The sequence below is a fragment of the Pleurodeles waltl genome, chromosome 2_1, assembly GCF_031143425.1.
Source record: "Pleurodeles waltl isolate 20211129_DDA chromosome 2_1, aPleWal1.hap1.20221129, whole genome shotgun sequence".
NCBI lineage: Eukaryota > Metazoa > Chordata > Amphibia > Caudata > Salamandridae > Pleurodeles > Pleurodeles waltl.
Window position 1 is genome coordinate 201,773,714 of NC_090438.1, and position 22,816 is coordinate 201,796,529.

A 22,816-nucleotide genomic window follows, 5' to 3' on the forward strand; every position below is an offset into this window, starting at 1 on the left:
ACTCGCTATGGGGTCGCAAAGACCCACCTCATGAATATTAATGAGGTGGGTCGCAAATTGCGACCCCATAGCGAGTCTAGGCACTCACAGGGATGGTGGCCTGCTGGAGACAGCAGACCACCATGTCTGTGACTGCTTTTAAATAAAGCTGTTTTTTTTTTCTTTTTGCAGCCCGTTTTCCTCAAAGGAAAACGAGCTGCAAAAAGAAAAAATACCGAAACCATTTAGTTGCGTTTTTTTCAGAGAAAAATACTTTTTGGTGGCATTCACAAAGGGGAAGGGGTCCCATAAGGACCCCTTCCCTTTTGCGAATGAATTACCATCCACTTCAAGTGGATGGTAACTGCGAGTTGGTTTGCGACCGTTTTTGCGGTCACAAAGCAACTCAACATCGCGATGCGGTCGCAAATAGGAAGGGAACACCCCTTCCTATTTGCGAGTCGGAATCACATTTTGCGAGTCGGTACCTCTGCATCGCGTAAGACCTTTTGCGCCTCGCAAACTGCGTTTTTTGCAGTTTGCGAGGCGCAAAAGGCTTGCTACATCTGGCCCTTAGTGCCCAGTCTGGAGCCACAAGGATCACCTGGACCCGGTTATTCTTGATCTTCTTGAGAACTCTGGGCAGAAGTTGCATGGGCGGAAAGGTATACAGGAGGCCTGGCTCTACTCAAGACGAAAAGCGTCGCTCAGCGAGTGCTGCCTTGGAAACTCCAATGCGCAAAACAGCTGACACTACGTGTTCCCTGTGGAGCCGAACAGATGTAACCAAGGCTCTCCCCAGTGCTGAAAGAGACATTGCGCCACCTCCTGAAGGAGACGCCATTTGTGATCAACCAGGCATTGGCAGTTTGTCCACTCTGGCGTTCAGAGAGCCCGCCGGGTGTTGAACCATCAGGGAAATCCCCAGAAGTTCCAGCCATGTCCAGCGCCGCAGAGACTCCTGGCAGAGGTTCCACTACCCCACCCTACCCTGCTTGCTGCAGTATCATATGGTGTTGAGCGACGTTATCTGTGAACCCCTGCACTACTTTCCCTTTGAGAGACAGAAGGAATGCTTTTAATGCCAGCCTGATCGCCCTGAGTTCCAAAAGACTGATGTGGAGCCTGGACTCTGCCAGAGACCAGACGCCTCTGATCGCCGCCTCTCCCATGTAGCCGCCTAATCCCAGGAGTGATGCATTTGTTACTACTGTCAGATGTGTTTGGGGAAGGGAGAGGGATCTGTCTGACCCTATCGCAGTCCAATAGCCACCACTGCAGATCATACGCATTTCCCTCCAAGATCTGGACCATGTCGGAGAGATTCCCCTGATGCTGCACCCACTGGAACTTCAGGTCCCATTACAGAGCCCGCATATGCCATTTGTCAAATGTCACCAGCAGGATGCAGATCGGAGGTCTAGGATAGGGCGGAGGCCCTTGTCCTTTTTGAGTACCAGAAAGTACGGGGAATAACAACCACAATCTACTTTTGGCACAGGGACACTCTCTATGGCTCCCTTGACCAAAAGAGCCGTAACCTCCTGGCGAAGAAGTGCCAAGTGATCCTCCGTCATCAGATTGTAAGATGGTGGCATAGATGGCGTCTTGAAGGGAAGGAGTAGCCCCTTTAGCCTATCTCTAAAGTCCACCTGTCTGAAGTGATGGATTGCCAGCGGGCAGGTGATGGCAAATCGTGCCTCTGACTGATGGAGAAGCATCAGACTAGAAAGGTTTTGAGGCTTAAGTGGGGGGGGGGAGGTAAACGGGGGGCAGTGGACTGGGTAGACTGCTGGCTCCCTGATCCACGAGGACGATGAATCCCACGTCACCAGCCAAGCAGAAGCTGGGCAGCCTGCACAGCAAGATGTCTGAAGGGAAACAGATGTGGGGGGATGCCCCTTCCATAGCCACAAAAGGAGTGAAATGCAGACTGAGGGGGGTGACTGGCAGCTGGGAGGCTCAAGGACCTGGCAGTAGCGCAGGACTCCTTAAAGTGCTTGAGCCCAGTCTGCTTTGTTTCCAAAGAGACGGGTGCCATCAAGGGGCATGTCCATAAGAGTGGATTGGACATCCCCCAAAAAGCCAGATGTCCTCAACCAAGTGTGGCGCCTTAAGGCCACTGTCAACGCAACTGATCTGCCTAGTGAGTCGGTCGTATCCAGCCCACATCATATCGAGAACTTAGCTGCATCACTCCCAACAGCAACAGCTTGGGAGAGAATAGCCCGGGACTCCTCTGGTACCTGTGGCAGCATGTGCGCAACCGAGTCCCATAAGGTATGGAAGTAACGGCCCAAAAGGCATGTGGTGTTCACTGACCGCAATGCCAGGCTGGAGGAAGAAAACTATGTTCCCAAGCCGATCCAGCCTTTGGACTCCCTATCCGGGGGTGTGGAAGGAAATGCGCCTGGGGATGTAGAGGCTTGGATAACCAAGCTCTCAAGGGTCGGATGTTGCATGAGGAACACTGGGTCATTGGGAGTCAGTCTGTGGTGATGGGCAATTGTCCTGTTTACAGGAGACCCTGTGCTGGGTTTGGACCAAGTACCCAGCAGGACATCATTGAGGGCTTCGTTAAAGTGCAAAAGGAGTTTATAAGGGGAAGCCCCAGGCTGAAGCATCTCAGTGAAGATGTTATTCCCGACTGAAACAGAAGGCAGCCCGAGGCCCAGGACCTCAGCCGCTCTTCGCAACTCCATGGAGTAGGACGCCCCCTCCTCCGTAGCCACAGTAAGGGGAGGTAGCATGCCAGCGTCACGGGAACTGTCGAGACCACTGGTTTTACCCACGTCCGCATGCCAGTCCATAGCATTTTCAAGCTCGTATTCTAAAGGGTCCAGTGACCCGTCCCCATCTTCACCGCACCCTAACCCAAGGGAATAAGGGTCAGGATCCGACCTAGGGAGCAAGGTCCCTGACGAAAGTAGAATCTGCTTTGAGCGACGTTGGTCTGGCTCTGTGTCGGAGTCGGCAATGAGGAGGGGGTCGACGCTACTGGGGGCACAGACTGCATCAGGTGCGTCAAAGCCTGAACCGTTGTCGAGGAAGGTCGAACCCTACGGCTAACGCAAGTTTGGATCCAGGAACGGATCCAGAGATGCCCTTTGGAGCGGAAGCCAAAGCTGCCGGCGCGGAACCAGAGGAGGCCATGCCAATTCCACAGGGCCCTTCTGACTGCACGGGGGATCAATGGTGCTCCAGCGGAGTCAGATCACCCAAATATGAGGTGCATGGCCTCATAGAACTCACAAAGTTGGGCAGGGGTGGCTCCAGCTCCTGAAACTTTGGGAGGCACGGAGCCGACCCAGAAATAGGATCAGAAGATGGAGGCCTGGAGCGACGACGATGGATTGGGTAAAGTTGAAGAACGTTTGCTCTTCTTGGACTTCTTCTTGTGCCTTGACTTACCCGATTTGTTCCAAGGACTTGGAGTGGGACAACGAAGAATGGGGGCTGCGCGACCATTCTCTGGACATTCCTCTAGACTGAGATGGGGAGCAGAGCGCCGGGCTGCAAGTAGCTTTAGGGACTGCTGTCTCAAAGATTTTAGACTCATGGCCCGGCACTCGGAGCACTACTTCGGGTCATGGTTGCGCTTCAAAACGCCAGAAGCGCACGCGTTGCAGATCCATCACGGACATCATCTGATGACAGGAGTCGCACGGCTTGAACCTGGTCTTTCGTGATGACATCTCAATGCACAAGGAGTTAAATGCTCCAAAATATTAGACAAAACATCAAAAAAGATCAGTCAAAAAGTGACCGGGGGTGGCTCTTCTTCAGATCTGTGCTTGGCTGGTGTGGAAAGAAAAGAACTGACATCAGCATGCAGGTTGTGAGACGCCTATATAGGTCCTGCAACGTCTTATCCAGCACGCACAAAGCCGACAACAGATGCGAAGCTGACTGACGCCACCTAATGGTGCGCAGGGGTACTGCTCGAGAAAAATCTCCACATCCAGACTGACGCCTGGGGGAAATTCTAAGGTAAGGAATCTGCAACTAGAAGTCTCTATCTGATTTCATAAGCCAGTCATACAGGCAGGGGAAAATGGGGACCTCTACATGTGGAATGAGCTGGTATGGGGGCCAAGCGCATTGTAAGGATGCTATGGACGGACCGCAACAGACTAAAGAGACCTTGATGCACTTGGCCCACTTTGAACCTGAGAAATGACTGATGTATCCACTGGATGGGGATGTCAAAATTGACATCCTAGAAGTCCAAAGCCACGACGGTGTAAGTGATTTCCACCGGGTCTTTCATCCTGAATGTGTACTTTTGCATGTAAATATTTATAAAAACATTTTTTTTTTTTTAAACAGACAGCAATTTTGTACCTTCTTTGGACCAATATTCACCTGGAGTAGCTCCCCTAGTTGTGCACTGGCATTAGTTTGCACCGTTCTTGAAGAGGGCCTTTACTTCAGCCTTCAGCTGGCAAATCTTTATTCCAGATTCCAAGTAACCTAAGGTGGCAGAGGAGGTGGTTTCAATGGTAATCCTATCTTCAGATATCAAAATGTATCCAATGTATCTGGCATGAGTGGTCAAAAAGCCTGTCCAGGAGGGATTGTGGCACGCCATTCGAGAACCCTGTGGAACAAATCCAAGCATTGCAGAGAATCACCACACTTGTCCCGACTGCCCTATCCAAGAAGTCGGTAGTGTCCAAGCTGGAGCACATACTTCACTGCTTCTTGACCATCATGTATGATCTGCTGGAGGTCATGTATGATATGCTGCTGGGTAGTTATCCACCATCTTATCCCACAATGCATGGGAGAAGCGACTCAGGAAGCAGCTAAATTAACAAGGGGTTGGGGAACGACGGCTACACATTGGGATTAAGTCTTTGTGAGTCAACATGAGGCAAACTCCTGAACCAAAGATGATATTTTGGACAGTGGATAGTGAAGGCTGTCATGCCCCATATTAGATCATCTGAGATGTCCAATGCCATGACGGCCCAAGAGTCATCCCATTACCGGCTTAACATACCTGTGGGCTCCAATGCCCTTCTCATACATATCACTTGTTCTTGCGAAAGAAGGGGACGAGGGGTACCACACCACAAGGTGACAACTCTTCGGCATTGGACTTTATCAACCTTTCGGGTGGAGTTTGATAGGGGATACGATGGAGGAAGTATGGGACAACTGGGAGATGTTCTGCTTCGAATTTGAAGCTATAGGCTTTTTGAGGAGGTGGTGGAGCTGTACAGGGATAAAGAGTATAATATTTTTAAGTATCTCACAATAGGCATGTTTACTGTATGATGGCTCTGTATACCTGGTAAGGTTCTCTGCCTTTATTCATGGCGAAAACTCTTCTGCCATTTGCCAAATACCTGCGCTGGCGAGATGCTCCTTGTGGTACACATCATTTACCCTTTTCTTTTCGTGTTTTGTGAATGCTGCTAACAAAACCCAATAAAACCCAATATGAAAAAGCCTACTAGTAGAGGCCTGGACTACCAGGCTCTACTGTGTACAATGTTGTAGGAAAAAGGAATATTCCCAGGGGCAGGCCTGTGTCTTCTTGTTGGCAGGATACTGGTTTTGCCCTGGTGTCCAATAGCGCATTGGTAAGGGCTTCATTAAAAGGCAGAAGAGGCTCCTGAGAGGTCTGCACTGACTGCTTGGAGAATCTCAGTGAGGACATCTGTCTTGACCTCAGTGGTGGAGCATTCTATGTCAAAGATATCTGCTGCCCTCCAGATCACAGCTGCAAAGAAAGCAGGCTCTGCTGTGGCTGTAACAGGGGTAGTTGATTGTAGGGAAGTGTCTGGGGAAACTGAGAAGCCACTGGCATTTTAATGATCTAGGAATAGATTATCAACATCATAGACTTTTGAGCTTTCATCATCATTGGAATCAGGCAGATTATAGTGTAATGGAAGCATTCCTGAATCAGAGTATGCAAGTAGGTGAGATTGGTTCAACTTTGATGTTAATCTGCACAACCTCCACCAGAGTCCAAAAAGATCATCATCTATTACTCTGTTGTCAGTGCCAGCTTCGATGTCCAAAGTTCCAGCATTGATTGTGGGGCTGTTTGGGACCTAGGCTTCGTTCTCTGCCCTGGAGTCAGGGCTGACTCCGGAATGGGACCCAAGGGCAGAGTCAGCGTCAAGGACAGACCCCGCTGGCAGTAGACCAACATGGCTTCCTTGAAGGCCTGTATCTGCTGCAGCATCACCAATGGGCCAGGGAACTGAGGCTAAATTAGCACCAAAGTGGGGGGTTCTCCGAAGTAGGCGATCGAAACGACTTAGTGAATTAGAGGGACCCTGGGTGCCACGCAACTGCTTATGGCAGAATGAGGGGGAGCCGTGCTTCGACCTCTTGTGCTGCTTCTTTGACTCTTTGACTTACCTGATAATTGTGATCGGGAAGAAGATCCCTCAAGGGACTGGCCTCCGGAAAGAGAACACAAGTTTAAGCGAGACCAGGCACTTCGAGCCCTCCGGTGATACTCTGCAATGTAGGGCTTGGCTTGCAGTCAGATTCAGAGAGTATCTATCGCACAGTGCAGAGTCGTGCGAGGAGCCCAAGCACCAGAGAGAGAGACTCTATGCAGGTCTGTCCCAAAATTTGCTTGTGACTATTCTTGCAGGGATTGAACTCTGTTATCCTAGTGTGGGTGATGTCCTTTGCACATAGGACACTTTTGTAAAAAATCTCAACAGTGAAGTCTGCCAATCCTGACAGAATTCGAGGGAGCAAGCTCTGAATCCACATCAGATGGCACAGAAAGATTGGAACGGATGTCACTGCGCAGAGTTGTTGACTATGTAGGGGCTGCAACATCATATCTGGGATGGCTGGGCAGAGCTGCACTACATCACCTACTGATGTGTGAGGGAATTGCTGAGGAAATTCTTCAGATCTAGTCTGGCACCTCGGGATACTCAGAAGGTGAGGAATCTACAGTTAGAAGTTTGCATCAGAATTCTGTTTTTACATGTTTGGTGATGTACAGCTTCGCATCACAGTCATGGGTCTCCTTTGGGAACATGAAGGGACATTCTTCACACATCTTGGTGTTGAGCTACAAATACAAGCACAAGAGGCAGCCCATGAGCGGTTCTGTCACCAATATCAGCTTCCAACAATCACAACATGGTTTGAACCCAGTAGTCTTCAGTGGGAACATTGTTTCCTTGCACAGTGGAAAGTAATTTGTCAACCGAAGAATGGCAGCAGAGCTCTTGATCTGTGTACAAAGGTGCGGAAATGAAGGAACTGACTTTGCCATGCAGGGGTGATGCTTATATGTGGCTCCGCTTTGTCACTTCTGGGGCAGAACAAGTCAATGCACAGCAGCATGGCACCATCTATCACAGCGCAACAGCACTGCGAAGAAAGATTCTGGATCAGGTCTGGTGCCCGGGGAAAAATGAATGTGAGCAATCTCAGTTAGAAGTATCCATCGGAAAATGTAGCCTACAACTTGTAGGAATCTGGCCTGGTGTGTGGTGAGTACCAATGGTATTATTACCTTATACCAGGTCCAGGTATCCCATTATTAGCGAAGTGTAGGCAGTGTCTAAAAGCCAGGCTCTCTAGAGGTAGCTGTGGATGGGCAGCCAAGACATATCTGGGAGACACGCAAAGCTCATGCAATACCACTGTAGTCACACAGCACTTACACACATGAAAGAACCACACAGTGTTACAAAAATTAAGTTTGTGACACAATTACTAAAATACTAGATAGGCAATTTTCCAATAGGAGGTAAGTAAACACACTATACATGTACAGCAACAAATCAGGAAATAGGCATAAAAAGTAAGAGAAAACATTGAAAAGCAATGGGCAATACTGAAGGCTTGGGGGTGACCAAACCATATACTAAAAAAGTGGAACTTGAAGGTCGGGTCCCCACCCAAGGAAGTGGAATCTGTAGAGGGGAGCTGGAGGTACTAGAAAACCCCAAAGGTAACTACTGGAGTAGCCTCGAGCGACCAGCAGAAAAGAGGTAAGTTCCTGGTTCTACTCAAACCAACCCACAGGACTTAAAAGAAGGATTTTGCAAGACCCAGACAAGACCTCAAGAAACAAAAGGTGGATCCTGAAAGACCTAGAGAAGAAGGGGACAAGTGCAGTTCCAGGTGGAGTGTCCGTTGGTAGCAGGAGTCACTACCCACCTTCCTGTCTGTGGGTGCAGGAGTTGGTCGATGGGGAGACTAAGACGGTCAGCAATGCAGCCCTGGAGCAGATGAAGCGTGCTTGGATGATGCAGTCGATGTCCCACGCCGGATGAAGGATTGCAGTCAGTATGTGGTGTGGAAAAACCACCAACAAGCCTTAGCCATGGCAAATGTCGTGGTTGGAGGAAAAGTGGCGCTGCCAGGGACCAACAAGGTCCAAGGGGGACTCACCTCACAGGGGGAGTCCTAGGCGACCCTCAGCAGTGCAGAGAGTCCAAACAAGAGGATGCAGCCCTCACAGAAGACCCACTGGCAAGGAGCCCAGGAGTCGCAGAGAGGCCCACGCAGCACACCTTAGGAGAGGTCCCACGTCACAGGAGAAGCATGCAGAGGGCTGTGCGTTGTAGGGAAGAGTGCTGGGGCTACACGGAGCATGAAGATCCCTTGAAGGAGATGCCAACAAGCCTTGGTAGCTGCGAGAGACGAGGTGCATGGGGGTACTTGTCCTGCGTGAGAAGGCGAGGGCTTACCTCTGCCAAAGTTGGACAGCTGGCAGAGAGGACCAAGGGGACTACTCCCGATCACCACCCGTGATGCAGGATCCACGCAGCTCAGGATGAGAGGAGATCCAGGCAGCCCGTCATCAGTGCAGTTGGTGCCTGCCGATGCAAGGAAGTGACTCCTTCACTCCAAGGGAGATTCCTTCTTGCTTCTTGTGCTGGCTGAAGACTTGGTGCCCTCAGAGGATGCACGGCCGGGGAAATGCTGCAGTTGCTGGAAGGAGCTGGAGAAACAATGATGCAGGGCAAAGTCGTCGCTGTTGCTGCAGATTACAGGTTCCTGTGGAGTCCAGTGGTCAAAAGTCGAATTATACAGTGCAGAGGAGTCCTACTGGAGTCTTGCCCATCGAATTTGCAGACCCACCCAAAAGGAGACCCTAAATAGCCCTGGAAGGGGGATTGACCCGGTAACCACCTATCAGGAAGGGGCTGACATCACCTGCCTGACCTGGCCTCTCAGATACTCCCAGAGGCCTCTGCCCACCTTGGATTCAAGATGGCAGAATCAAGGAGCCCTCTGGAGGACCTCTGTGCACCAACACTGGGGTGGTGATGGACAGGGAATAGTCCCTGCCCTTTCCATTGTCCAGTTTCGTGCCAGAGCAGGAATGAAAATGTCACTTACCCAGTGTACATCTGTTCGTGGCATCAGTCGCAGTAGATTCGCATGTTTTGCAATAGCTCGCCATCTGGTGTTGGGCCGGAGTGTTACAAGTTGTTTTTCTTCGAAGAAGTCTTTCGAGTCACGGGACCGAGTGACTCCTCCTTTTGTCTCCATTGCGCATGGGCGTCGACTCCATCTTCGATTGTTTTTCCCCGCAGAGGGTGAGGTAGGAGTTGAATTGTAGTAATAGTGCCCATGCAATGGAGTGACTAAGTATGCACCTATTTAAGGTTGAGATGATACATATATAAATAATTGAAGGTAACTTCTAAACTGCTACAGGCTCCCGGGGAGGCGGGTGGGCACATGCGAATCTACTGCGACTGATGCCACGAACAGATGTACACTGGGTAAGTGACATTTTCAGTTCGATGGCATCTGTCGCTGTAGATACGCATGTTTTGCATAGACTAGTAAGCAGTTATCTCCCCAAAAGCGGTGGATCAGCCTGTAGGAGTGGAAGTAGTCTGAAATAATGTTCTTAATACGGCTTGACCTACTGTGGCTTGTTGTGCGGATAACACGTCTACACAGTAGTGCTTGGTGAATGTGTGAGGCGTAGACCATGTGGCTGCCTTACATATTTCTTGCATTGGGATGTTTCCTAGAAAGGCCATGGTAGCACCTTTCTTTCTGGTTGAGTGTGCCCTTGGTGTAATGGGCAGCTGTCGTTTAGCTTTAAGGTAGCAGATTTGGATGCATTTAACTATCCATCTGGCTATACCTTGTTTTGATATTGGGTTTCCTGCATGAGGTTTTTGAAATGCAATAAATAGTTGTTTAGTCTTTCTGATGTTTTTTGTTCTGTCAATGTAATACATCAATGCTCTTTTGACATCTAGGCCCGTATTTATACTTTTTTTAGCGCCGCATTTGCGTCGTTTTTTGACGCAAAAACGGCGCAAACTTGCAAAATACCATTGTATTTTGTAGGTTTGCGCCGTTAGCCGTCAAAAAGCGGCGCAAATGCGGCGCTAAAAAAAGTATAAATACGGGCCCTAATGTATGTAGTGCCCTTTCAGCTACGGTATCTGGCTGTGGAAAGAACACTGGAAGTTCGACTGTTTGATTTAGATGGAACGGTGAAATAACCTTTGGCAAAAATTTAGGATTGGTCCTTAGGACGACCTTATTCTTGTGTAGTTGTATAAAAGGTTCCTGTATTGTAAACGCTTGAATCTCGCTTACTCTTCTTAGGGAAGTAATGGCGAAGAGAAATGCCACCTTCCAGGTTAGGAACTGTATGTCGCAGGAGTGCATGGGTTCAAAAGGTGGACCCATAAGTCTAGTTAGGACAACATTTAGGTTCCATGAAGGAACAGGAGGTGCTCTTGGTGGTATAATTCTCCTAAGGCCCTCCATGAATGCTTTAATGACTGGTATCTTATATAGGGAAGTTGAATAGGTAGTCTGCAGGTATGCAGATATTGCTGCAAGGTGTATTTTAATGGAAGAGAAAGCCAGGTTAGATTTTTGTAAGTGAAGCAAGTAACCCACTACATGTTCTGGAGTTGTGTGTAATGGTTGTATTTGATTAATATGGCAGTAGCAAACAAACCTTTTCCATTTACTTGCATAGCAGTGCCTGGTGGATGGCCTTCTGGCTTGTTTTATGACTTCCATACATTCTTGGGTAAGTTGTAAGTGCCCGAATTCTAGGATTTCAGGAGCCAGATTGCTAGATTCAGCGATGCTGGATCTGGGTGTCTGATCTTTTGGTTGTGCTGTGTCAACAGATCTGGCCTGTTGGGCAATTTGATGCAGGGTACTACTGATAGGTCTAGCAGCGTTGTGTACCAGGGTTGCCTTGCCCAAGTTGGTGCTATCAATATGAGTTTGAGTTTGTTTTGACTGAGTTTGTTTACCAGGTAAGGAAGGAGAGGGAGAGGAGGAAAAGCGTAAGCAAATATCCCTGACCAGTTCATCCATAGGGCATTGCCTTGGGACTGTTTGTGTGGGTATCTGGATGCGAAGTTTTGGCATTTTGCGTTCTCCCTTGTCGCAAACAAGTCTATCTGAGGTGTTCCCCAGAGTTTGAAATAAGTGTTCAGGATTTGGGGGTGAATTTCCCATTCGTGGACCTGTTGGTGATCTCGAGAGAGATTGTCTGCGAGTTGATTTTGGATCCCTGGTATAAATTGTGCTATTAGGCGAATTTGGTTGTGAATTGCCCAACGCCAAATCTTTTGTGCTAGCAGGCTTAACTGCGTGGAGTGCGTCCCCCCTTGCTTGTTTAGATAATACATTGTTGTCATGTTGTCTGTTTTGACGAGAATGTATTTGTGAACTATCATTGGTTGGAAAGCTTTTAGTGCTTGAAAAACTGCTAGAAGTTCTAGGTGATTTATATGCAGTTTTGTTTGATGTACGTTCCATTGTCCTTGTATGCTGTGTTGATCGAGGTGTGCTCCCCACCCTGTCATGGAAGCATCTGTTGTTATTACGTATTGTGGCACTGGGTCTTGGAAAGGCCGCCCTTTGTTTAAATTTATGTTGTTCCACCACAGAAGCGAGAGGTAAGTTTGGCGGTCTATTAACACCAGATCTAGAAGGTGACCCTGTGCTTGTGACCATTGTGATGCTAGGCACTGTTGTAAGGGCCTCATGTGCAGTCTTGCGTTTGGGACAATGGCTATGCATGAAGACATCATGCCTAGGAGTTGTAGTACCATCTTTGCGTGTATCCTTTGTGTTGGATACATGCGTTGTATGATGGTGTTGAAATTTCGAATTCTTTGTGGACTTGGAGTGGCTACTCCTTTTGATGTGTCTATTATGGCTCCCAGGTATTGTTGTACCTTGCGCAGCAGAATTTTGGATTTTGTGAAATTGACGGTGAACCCTAGTTTGAAGAGGGTTTGTATGATATGATTTGTGTGATTTGAGCACTGTATTAACGAATGAGCCTTGATTAGCCAGTCGTCTAGATATGGGAACACATGTATTTGCTGCCTTCTTATGTGTGCAGCGACTACCGCTAGACATTTGGTAAAGACTCTTGGTGCGGTTGTTAATCCGAAAGGCAGTACCTTGAATTGGTAATGTATTCCCTTGAATACAAACCTTAGGTATTTCCTGTGCGATGGGTGTATTGGTATATGGAAATAAGCATCCTTGAGGTCTAAAGTTGCCATGTAGTCGTGTAGTTTTAGCAATGGCAATACTTCTTGTAGTGTGACCATGTGAAAGTGGTCTGATTTGATGAAAGTGTTCACTACTCTGAGGTCTAGGATTGGTCTCAGCGTTTTGTCCTTCTTTGGTATCAGAAAGTACAGTGAGTAAACTCCTGTGTTTATTTGTGTGTTTGGCACTAATTCGATTGCATTCTTTTGCAATAGTGCCTGCACTTCTATCTCCAGGAGATTGGAATGGTGTGTTGTCAAATTTTGTGCTTTTGGTGGTATGTTTGGAGAGAATTGTAGAAATTCTATGCAATAACCATGTTGGATAATTGCTAGAACCCAAGTGTCTGTAGTGATTTCCTCCCATGCTTTGTAATAATGACTTATTCTTCCCCCCACTGGTGTTGTGTGGAGGGGGTGAGTGACATGTGAGTCACTGTTTAGTAGTAGGGGTTTTGGGGCTCTGAAATCTTCCTCTATTTCTAGGGAATTGCCCTCCTCTATATTGTCCCCGAAAACCTCCTCTATACTGTCCCTGGTAACTGGACGGTGTTGCTTGTGAGGTGCTGGCTTGTGTGCTCTGACCCCGAAACCCCCCTCGAAAGGGTGTTTTACGGAATGTGCTGTAATTCCCTCTGCTCTGCGGGGAGTAGAGTGCGCCCATGGCTTTGGCAGTGTCCGTATCTTTTTTGAGTTTCTCAATCGCTGTGTCCACTTCTGGACCGAACAGTTCTTTTTCATTAAAAGGCATATTGAGAACTGCTTGTTGAATCTCTGGTTTAAATCCAGACGTTCGGAGCCATGCATGCCTTCTGATAGTTACAGATGTATTAATTGTCCGTGCAGCTGTATCTGCAGCGTCCATGGAGGAGCGGATCTGGTTGTTGGAAATGGTCTGTCCCTCCTCAACCACTTGTTTTGCCCTATTTTGTAAGTCCTTGGGCAGATGTTCAATGAGATGTTGCATCTCGTCCCAGTGGGCTCTGTCATAGCGCGCAAGTAGTGCCTGGGAGTTTGCGATGCGCCACTGGTTTGCAGCTTGTGCTGCGACTCTTTTACCAGCTGCATCGAACTTGCGGCTTTCTTTATCTGGGGGTGGTGCATCTCCAGATGTGTGAGAGTTGGCCCTTTTCCTAGCTGCTCCTACAACGACAGAGTCTGGTGGCAGCTGTGTAGTGATGAAAACCGGGTCTGTAGGAGGCGCCTTATACTTTTTTTCCACCCTTGGTGTGATTGCCCTACTTTTGACCGGCTCCTTAAAGATTTCTTTCGCGTGCCGGAGCATACCAGGGAGCATAGGCAGGCTTTGGTATGAGCTGTGGGTGGAGGAGAGTGTGTTGAATAAAAAATCATCCTCGACCTGTTCTGAGTGGAGGCTTACGTTGTGAAATTGTGCTGCTCTAGCCACCACTTGAGAATACGCGGTGCTGTCTTCTGGTGGAGATGGCTTCGTAGGGTATGCCTCCGGACTGTTATCTGACACTGGGGCGTCGTATAGGTCCCATGCGTCTTGATCTTGGTCACCCTGGCTTATGGTGGTGTGAGCTGGGGAGTGTGATGGAGTTCGTGCTGGTGAGACGTTAATCACGGGCGGAGGAGAGGGTGGTGGGGTAACTCTTTTCACCACTTTTGGTTGTGGTGTCTGTTCAGTTTGGAACTCCAACCTTCTCTTTCTTCTAATGGGGGGAAGGGTGCTTATTTTTCCTGTCCCCTGCTGTATGAAGATACGCTTTTGCGTATGGTCCACATCAGTTGATTGTAGCTCTTCCTCAAACCTATGCTTTTGTATTTGGGAGGTTAGCGAGTGCTCTTCTGTATAAGAGCCTGAAGCTGGGTCGCTTGCAGTTTGTTTCGGCACCGAAACCTTGTCTGCGTGTTTTTTCGGCTCCGAGGTGACTTTTTTCTTTTTCGGGGCCGAAACCTCTCGGCGTCGATCTTCTTCGGTGCCGCTGTCTCGGCGTCGAGCCGTGTCCACACCGGCATCTCGGTGTCGAGGCTTGTCTCCAGCACTTTCTCGGTCCCGAGAAGGCTGCGTGCCAGTGTCTCGACCGGAGTCGGACGATCTCGGCACTGTTTGGGCCTTTTTCGGTGCCGACGGTCGGTCACCGAATTTATGGGTGGAGCCATGGCCTGATGGCAGTGGCGTCCCCTGGGCCTTGTAAATCTTCCTCTGTGTGGTTTTCGACGTCTTACTCACGGTTTGTGTATCGTCGAATCCTTCGGAGTCCGATTCTTGGATCGAGAAGGTACCTTCCTCTTCCTGCTCCTCGAACTCTCGGTGGGCTGTCGGTGCGGACGCCATCTGAAGTCTTCTGGCTCGACGGTCTCGGAGTGTCTTTCGGGACTGGAACGCACGACAGGCCTCACAGGTGTCTTCACTGTGCTCAGGTGACAGGCACAGGTTACAGACCAAGTGTTGGTCTGTATAGGGGTATTTATTGTGGCATTTGGGGCAGAAACGGAACGGGGTCCGTTCCATCGGCGTTCTTCAGCACGCGGTCGGGCCGACCAGGCCCCGACGGGGGATCGAAAAACTACCCCGAAGGGCACCGGAGCTCTTCGATCTTCGATGCGGTGTTGAATCTAAGTACGCGATCCTGAACGCAACAATACCGACGAAAATCTTCCGAAATTAGCTAATTTTCCGTTCCGAAACTCGGAGCGACAGGAACACGTCCGAACCCGATGGCGGAAAAAAAACAATCGAAGATGGAGTCGACGCCCATGCGCAATGGAGACAAAAGGAGGAGTCACTCGGTCCCGTGACTCGAAAGACTTCTTCGAAGAAAAACAACTTGTAACACTCCGGCCCAACACCAGATGGCGAGCTATTGCAAAACATGCGTATCTACAGCGACAGATGCCATCGAACCTAGAGTTCCCTGAAATGGTGCAGACTGGTTTATGCAAGGAGGCCACCCAATGTGCCCTTCAAAGCAAACCAGTGGCTTGAGGAGGCTACCCCTCCCAAGCCACGCGACACCTATTTCCAAAGGGAGAGGGTGTTGCCTCCTTCTCCCAAAGGAATTCCTTTTGCTCTGCCTTACTGGGCTTGAGCTGTTCAAGCAGCAGGAGGGAAGAAACCCATCTGAGGGGTGGCAGCAGCTTGGGCTGCCCAGAAAACCCCAGAAAGCTGGTAGGAGCAATGCTGGGGGTCCTCTAAGGAGCCCCCAGGGTGCATGGAATCATACTTCCAATACTGGCAACAGTATTGGGGTATGATTCCAACATGTTTGATACCAAAACATGCCCGGGTTCAGAGTTACCATTATGTAACTGGACATAGGTAGTGACCTACATCCAGTACACGTGTAAAATGGCGTCCCCGCACTCACCAAGTCCATGAAAATGAAGCTGGAGTTCGTGGGGGCACCTCTGCTCATGCAGGGGTGCCCTCACACATAGGTACCTGCACCCTGCGCTAGGAAGGCCTGTCACAGGGGTGACTTACAGTGACCTGTAGTGAAAAGGGTGTATGCACCCTTTCACGCAGGCTGCAATGGCAGGCCTCCAGATACAGTTTACATGGGCTCCTATAGGTGGCATAATATGTGCTGCAGCCCATGGGGGACCCCTGGTGCCCCAATGCCCTAGGTATCATATACTAGAGACTTACAAGAGGGAACCAGTATGCCAAATGTGGGGTGTTTGAGGTCCAAGCAACCAAGTTAAAAGGGAGAGAGCACAGTCACTGGGGTCCTGGTTAGCAGGATCCCAGTGAACACAGTCAAAAACATACTGACAACAGGCAAGAAGTGAGGGTAACTTTCCAGAAAGAGGGTACTTTCCTACACTACTCACAAACGCAAAGCTACTGAGATGTGCAAGACCACAAAAGTGGGGTTGCAAAGATGGTTGAACTGTTGCTGAATATTGCAAGAGGTCAAACCAATCTGTGAACATCCAAATATGTTTACCCTGAAGAGTGATACAGAGCCTCTGTAGGACAGTATGAACATTGACCACAGGTATGCCAATAGTGCAAGCACCAAATTACAATTAATCCTCAATGATGAATCCGAACATGTAATGAAATAAAGAAAGAGAAAATGTTTAAATTAATCCAAGGGATCTTTGTTTTGACAAAAATATAAGGGGCTCTACTGCAAGTGAAACAACTGAGATACGTGCGTGCTCAGATGGAAAGGTTCACAAGATTGAAAAGCTGTGGACTGCAGCACATTTTGTTATTCCTCGTCACCACTATAAGGTGATCCTGCACACTGCAGATAAATGAGGATGCCAATGTTTTAATAGGTATTCAGAATAAATGTTAAACCCGCTATCCATATCATGTAGCCTCTCTGTCAAGCACACGTCACACAATTACAAAATTCCAATACACAAGAATGTGGTAAATAACCCACATTAACACGGAAACTTTCTTCACAAAGTGTAGTTTATTCGACCTACACAAGCGGTGCGGTCCCCACAGCTTCGTCTTTTCTTCAACCGTCTCTTTTTCGTTTGCGAGCGCGTTCGGAACTCGAGTAACGCTCGAGCTCCCTTCACGCGCCCGCACTTATATTACACACATCCCCCTTCGTCATCATAATTTTTTTTTTTAACAAGAACACAACAATATTAACCACATATTCAAAAAATCATAAACTGTTCAAATTAAACAAGAACATAAAAAGAATTAACCAATAGCTCGACTAAAGCTAAGAGAAATACATTTCAAGCAAGATTACAATTTTTTTTTTTTTAAACATAAAAATTAACTGTAACTCAAGAGAGGAATACATTTCAGGCAATATAAACAAAATCAAAAGTCTTCAATTCAATTTCTCGCCATCTCTCACGTAGTCATTCAGATACGCAGGAGGTCTTCTCACTCTACCACTTCCCTTCGTATATTCTGTCTTACTTTCTTCATTCTCCACACTAGTTTGTCCCTCCAAACCCTCCATGCTATTCTCATCCTCACGTGAAGTGTCAGCATCCGGTGAATCCGCTTTCTCACCACCTCCCCCAGATAACATAAACCCACTGCAACCTCCATCTCCATTAGTAACGATAATATTTCCTGCACTTCCACCCCTTCTCTCATATAAGGCCACCCTCCTTTTGTTCCATATAGTGCCATTCGCCAAAACAACACTGAAATTTCCTACGTGTTTAACCTCAAAAGGACCGCGAAACTTTGTCCAACCTGCACCCACTCGTCCATCCTTGACTTTCACCCAATCACCAACTTGTATACCAGAGTAACCTCCTGTCAGTGACGTCTCCCTTTGACTTCCTGGTTTGATTCGATCACCCTCCAACCAACCAGGCACTAACTTTGATCTGGCCTTACGCCCTCTCATGAACTCAAATGGTGTTCTACCCTTATCTCTCAGCTGCGTGGTGCGATGAGCCCATATCGCCTCTTGCACAACAGAACTAACACTTTGGTTTCCTCGCACAGCCAACTGAATTGTACCCTTGACCATACGATTCATGCGTTCCACAATGCCATTGGCTTGCGGATTGTAGAGTGCAGTACGTTTATGGGTGATACCATGGGTTAACAGAAACTCTCATCTCCAAGGAGATTAACTGTGTACCATTGTCAGTAATGAGTGTATGGGGACACCCTTCTCTTTGAAAAAAAACCTTTAATACTGAAATAGTACTTCTTGTCGACACTTCCCTCATAAACTCAACCTCCAACCACTTAGAAAACACATCCACCAGGACTAAAGCAAATTTTTTTTCGTGGCCCAAACCAGGCAATGGCCCAACAAAATCCATACAAATAGTGTGCCATGCTTCCCCTGGATCCTCAATATGTCCCATCCAAGTTCTTTTCCCCAGCTTTAACCTTTTTTCACTTTCCTTACACTGAACACACTCTTCCACCCATTGAGCAGTTTGCAAATCGACCCCTGGCCACCAAAAGTTTTCCTTAACCCTTCTTTGAGTCAGTGTTTGTCCCAAATGCCCTTCATGTGCCAAATGTATGATTTTCCTCCGTAACTTTTCCGGAGGTACAAATCTGTCACCCCTCATTATTACACCTCCATCCCCCAACGACAACTCATCTAGAACCTTGATGTAGGGCCTTACAGATACTGCCACAGCACTCTCTCTTCTTCCTCCCTCAACAATCATTTTACTCACGCACTGCATTACCGAGTCATCCCTCAATCCTTGCAACCATTCTTCTTTAGAGAAAGCTGCCACACCATGTTGTAACAATTCCTCCACCAACGCCACCGCTCCTTCTTCTCCCTTCAAGAATTGTGCCTCCCCATCAACCAACTTCCAATCCACAGCCATGCGTGAGAGAGCGTCAGCTTGTATGTTCCTCCAACCCTGAATGTATTCCACGTTGTATACATACTCCTGCAATCGAGCTGCCAATCTGGCCAATCTCGCAGAACCCTTACCCGCACCACCAGCTGATAAAACCTTGACCAAAGGTTTGTGATCAGTTCTTAACTTAAAAAAAACACCCCACAAAAATGTTCTAAAATAGTCTACAGCCCATGCAGCTGCTAAAGCCTCCCGCTCAATCACAGAGTAGTACCTCTCACTCTCAGTGAGAGAGCGTGAAGCAAAAGCTACCGTCCTCTCTTCACCGCAGTGAACTTGAGACAGAACTGCACCTATACCAGACACACTAGCATCGACAGTCAGTATAGTGGGAGAAGAAGTCTCAAAGGGTACTAAAATCTTTGCAGTACACACCTCTTGCTTAATGTTGTCGAAACATTCTTGCTGCACTTTTGACCACACAAAATTACAACCTTTGCGCAACAATATTCTCAACCCCTCCGTTTTGTCAGCAAAATTGGGAACAAATTTGGCGTAATATTCAATGAGACCCATAAAGGACCTCAACTCATCCTTGTTCTTTGGTGACGGAGCGAGTTTGATTGCCACCAACAAATCTTTCTTCGGTTTCACCCCTTCACCCGAAATGGTGTGTCCCAAATATTCAATCTCTTTGGTCAAGAAAACACACTTCTCTTTTCTTAACGTTAAACCCACCTCCAAAAGTTTCTTTAATACCTTCCTCAAAATTAGGTTATGTTCCTCAATAGTTGACGCAAAAATTAAAATGTCATCCTGAAAAAATAATACATTAGTGAAACCCTCAAAAACATTTGTCATCATACGCTGAAAAACACTTGCAGCTGAAGATAATCCAAAGGGCATTCTGACAAAACGGAAAGTACCATCCATGGTGATAAATGCTGTAACATCACGTGAATTGTGGTGTAGTCGTATCTGATGATAGGCGCTTTTGAGGTCTAATTTTGAAAAAAAAACTCCTCCATTTAGCAACATAATGAGTTCATTGATGTTCGGTAGAGGAAAGTTGTCTGTCACAATGTTTTGATTGACACTGCGTAGGTCCACACAAAATCTCAATTGCCCATTAGATTTCCTCGTAATGACCACTGGCGAAGTCCATTCTGGAGATTCAACTGGTTCAATGACTCCGTCCTTCAACATATCTTTCAACATCTTGCTCACCTCTTCCCTAACAACAATAGGTACTTTCCTCACTTTGTGTTTCACAGCAACGGTACCTTGTTTCATACGAATCTTATGAACATAACCCTTTAATTCTCCCAACTCCTCTCGAAACACCTCCCCCACTTCCTCCAGAATCGCATTGACATCTCCATCATCCACTACCAAGATTTGTTCCTTACCTCTGGGATTCACAATTATATTCAAGTCATATTGATGCATCCAACCCAAAATTGGTGGCCCAGACTCAGCCACATACACTTTGCCGAAGGTTTCTCTTGATTTGAAGCCTATGGCAGTCGAAAAGAAACCCAAGATCTCAATTTCCTCCCCTTGGTATCCCCCAGGACATATGTCTTTAGGCTTCAATACAATCTGAGGCCAGTTCTTCATGAAGATATCTTTGGGAATTATTGTGTATTTTGATCCAGTATCCACCATCAGCTCAACCCTCACCTTTCCAACAGTGAACCATGCTTTGGGCCTCCTTTCTCTCTTACCGCAGTAACCTTTATCAACCTCGCCTAGGCTAAGAATGCGGTCCACCACCTCATCTCTCTCCTCACACACCGCCACTCCTTTTGACTTTGACCACTCAACGCACACACGCGCATAATGACCTTTACGCCCACACTTTCTACATTCCTTCCCCACTGCAAAACACCCCTTAAAATCACTACTGTGTAAACTACTGCCACATCTGTTACATTTCTTCTTATTCGCATACATTTTCTGGGTTTTCATAACATCTTGTGTTTTCTTCTCTACCAAAGCCACACTGTTACTTTTGTTTCCCACATCTCCCACAATCTCCTGGAAGACTTGTTGCTCCCTACCCCCATTGCCATATCTTCCCATCTCCTTCATGCAAAGTTCAGACTCTTCCACAACTTTTGCCATGTCAACAGCATCTTTCAAAGAAGGATTCTTAGCAGCCCACAACCTTTCTTGAATCTTTCTGCTCTTACATTGAACCATTAATTGATCCCTAATCATCTCGTCGCACATCTCCGCAAAATGACATTTAACTGACAACTCCCTTAATCTGGATACAAATTCTTCAATAGACTCTCCCACTCTCTGTGGTTGTGTATAAAACTTGTATCTTGACAAAACCACATTGGTTTCTTTAGCAAACCGATTGCTCAATCTTAATCTAGCCTCCCTAAATTCATCTGGAATACGTGCCCCATTGTCTGTAGCCATTGGCATAAATTTGAACAACCTTTGCGCCTCTGACCCTATACAGTTCAATAAAATCGCTTTTTTACGTGCAGGAGAAAATTCTTCACTGTCCAACGCCAACAAATAGTTGTCAAACATGTCTATCCAGTCCTCCCACTGGATTGTTGGCGTACCTGGATGTGTAAGAAAACAAGGTGGTGCAGTAATTGAGACGTGCTCCAATGCTCACAAAAACAAAAAAAAACTTTTAAAAAATGAGCCCAGACGAGATCTTTGCAATACTGTGAAGCGTAAGACACTTATCCACGTCGATGACTCCAACAATCCACCGCTAAAATCAAGTCACATAACAAAAAAATACACGGAAATTCTCACCGCCAACAATAACAGTTTTAAAGATGACTTCTTCCTTAAATTTAAGGAAACCAGCAGGAAAAACTACCAATTTCTAGGGTGGCTTCCCCCTAAACTTCTTGCTGGTAACTGGTCACTTTTCCTTTAAAATCACCAGCATCCACTCGTAGTTCCAGGAGTGCCTTCACCTTTAAAACACTCCCCTTTAATAAATCCACAGCAGCTCTTTCCAGGAGTAATTTCACCTTTAAAACACTCCCCTTTAAGCAGCTCTTTACAAAACGCCACGCCTCTTTCTCCTGAAAGAGGGCGTTGTTCCTGAAAGGCATTCGTCAGACATCAGCCTGCCTGAAAAACGTCGCTCGGTAGGTCGATAATTTCGCCATCCTCGTCGCCAAAAGAATGTGGTAAATAACCCACATTAACACGGAAGCTTTCTTCACAAAGTGTAGTTTATTCGACCTACACAAGCGGTGCGGTCCCCACAGCTTCGTCTTTTCTTCAACCGTCTCTTTTTCGTTTGCGAGCGCGTTCGGAACTCGAGTAACGCTCGAGCTCCCTTCACGCGCCCGCACTTATATTACACATACCATTCAGCAATGTCAGATATTTTCCCGGAGCTTTAACAAAAAAGTTCTGTATACCTTGTAAGACACGGAGCAGACAACACACAAATTTGCACACATATCAAAAAGCATTTGGAAATTTACAGGATATGTTTTTTTGTAAAGACTTACTGAAACAAAATCGGATCGTCAGGCCTGTGCTAATGTTTCTAACTGACTGAAGAAAGCAGACTGTAACAAAGTGTTAAAGAGTCTCACAATACACCTACATTTCAAGGCCAGTGACGTTAAGACAGATGCGGAGTTATCTTTCGGCAAATGCATGGGGGCCTACCAGTTTAGGGTGGACAGATATGAATACGGTTGTTCTACTGCAAGGGCACAAATTGGCTAGTTTATGACAGAAATATTGACCGAGGCGGCCAAATTGTTTCGTCACAGTTATCTCACATTTTGTTCTCCCTAATGCTCAGCATCATGGGAAAGGGACAAAACAGTTTTTATTGCTGCTCAGACTGTGCTTTGCTCCACCCGTTCTCATATAGTACAGGTTTTACTTACTTGCTGTCTAATCCTCGGGTTCCATCTGATGTAATAGTTGACCCAGAGTTCCAAGTGACGCATACTAGCCACCGGATAAAGTACTCTATTGAATTCCTTCGTATAAAAAGGATTACTGTACTTCGTTTTGTCAGAGTTTATAAGGGACCACAAGGATGATGTTTTCCCTCGAACGTTCTGCAAAGGAGAAAAATG

At 47.2% G+C, this 22,816-nt stretch overlaps 1 protein-coding gene across 1 annotated transcript in view; it reads right to left on the bottom strand.

The window, feature by feature from the left end:
- Positions 1 to 22,816, bottom strand: part of MTM1 (myotubularin 1) — a 411,360-nt gene that overhangs the window by 10,878 nt on the left and 377,666 nt on the right. The window contains exon 14 of the mRNA XM_069212406.1: positions 22,622 to 22,798. Within this exon, the coding sequence (XP_069068507.1) occupies positions 22,622 to 22,798 (177 nt within the window). The remainder of the gene's footprint in view (positions 1 to 22,621; positions 22,799 to 22,816) is intronic.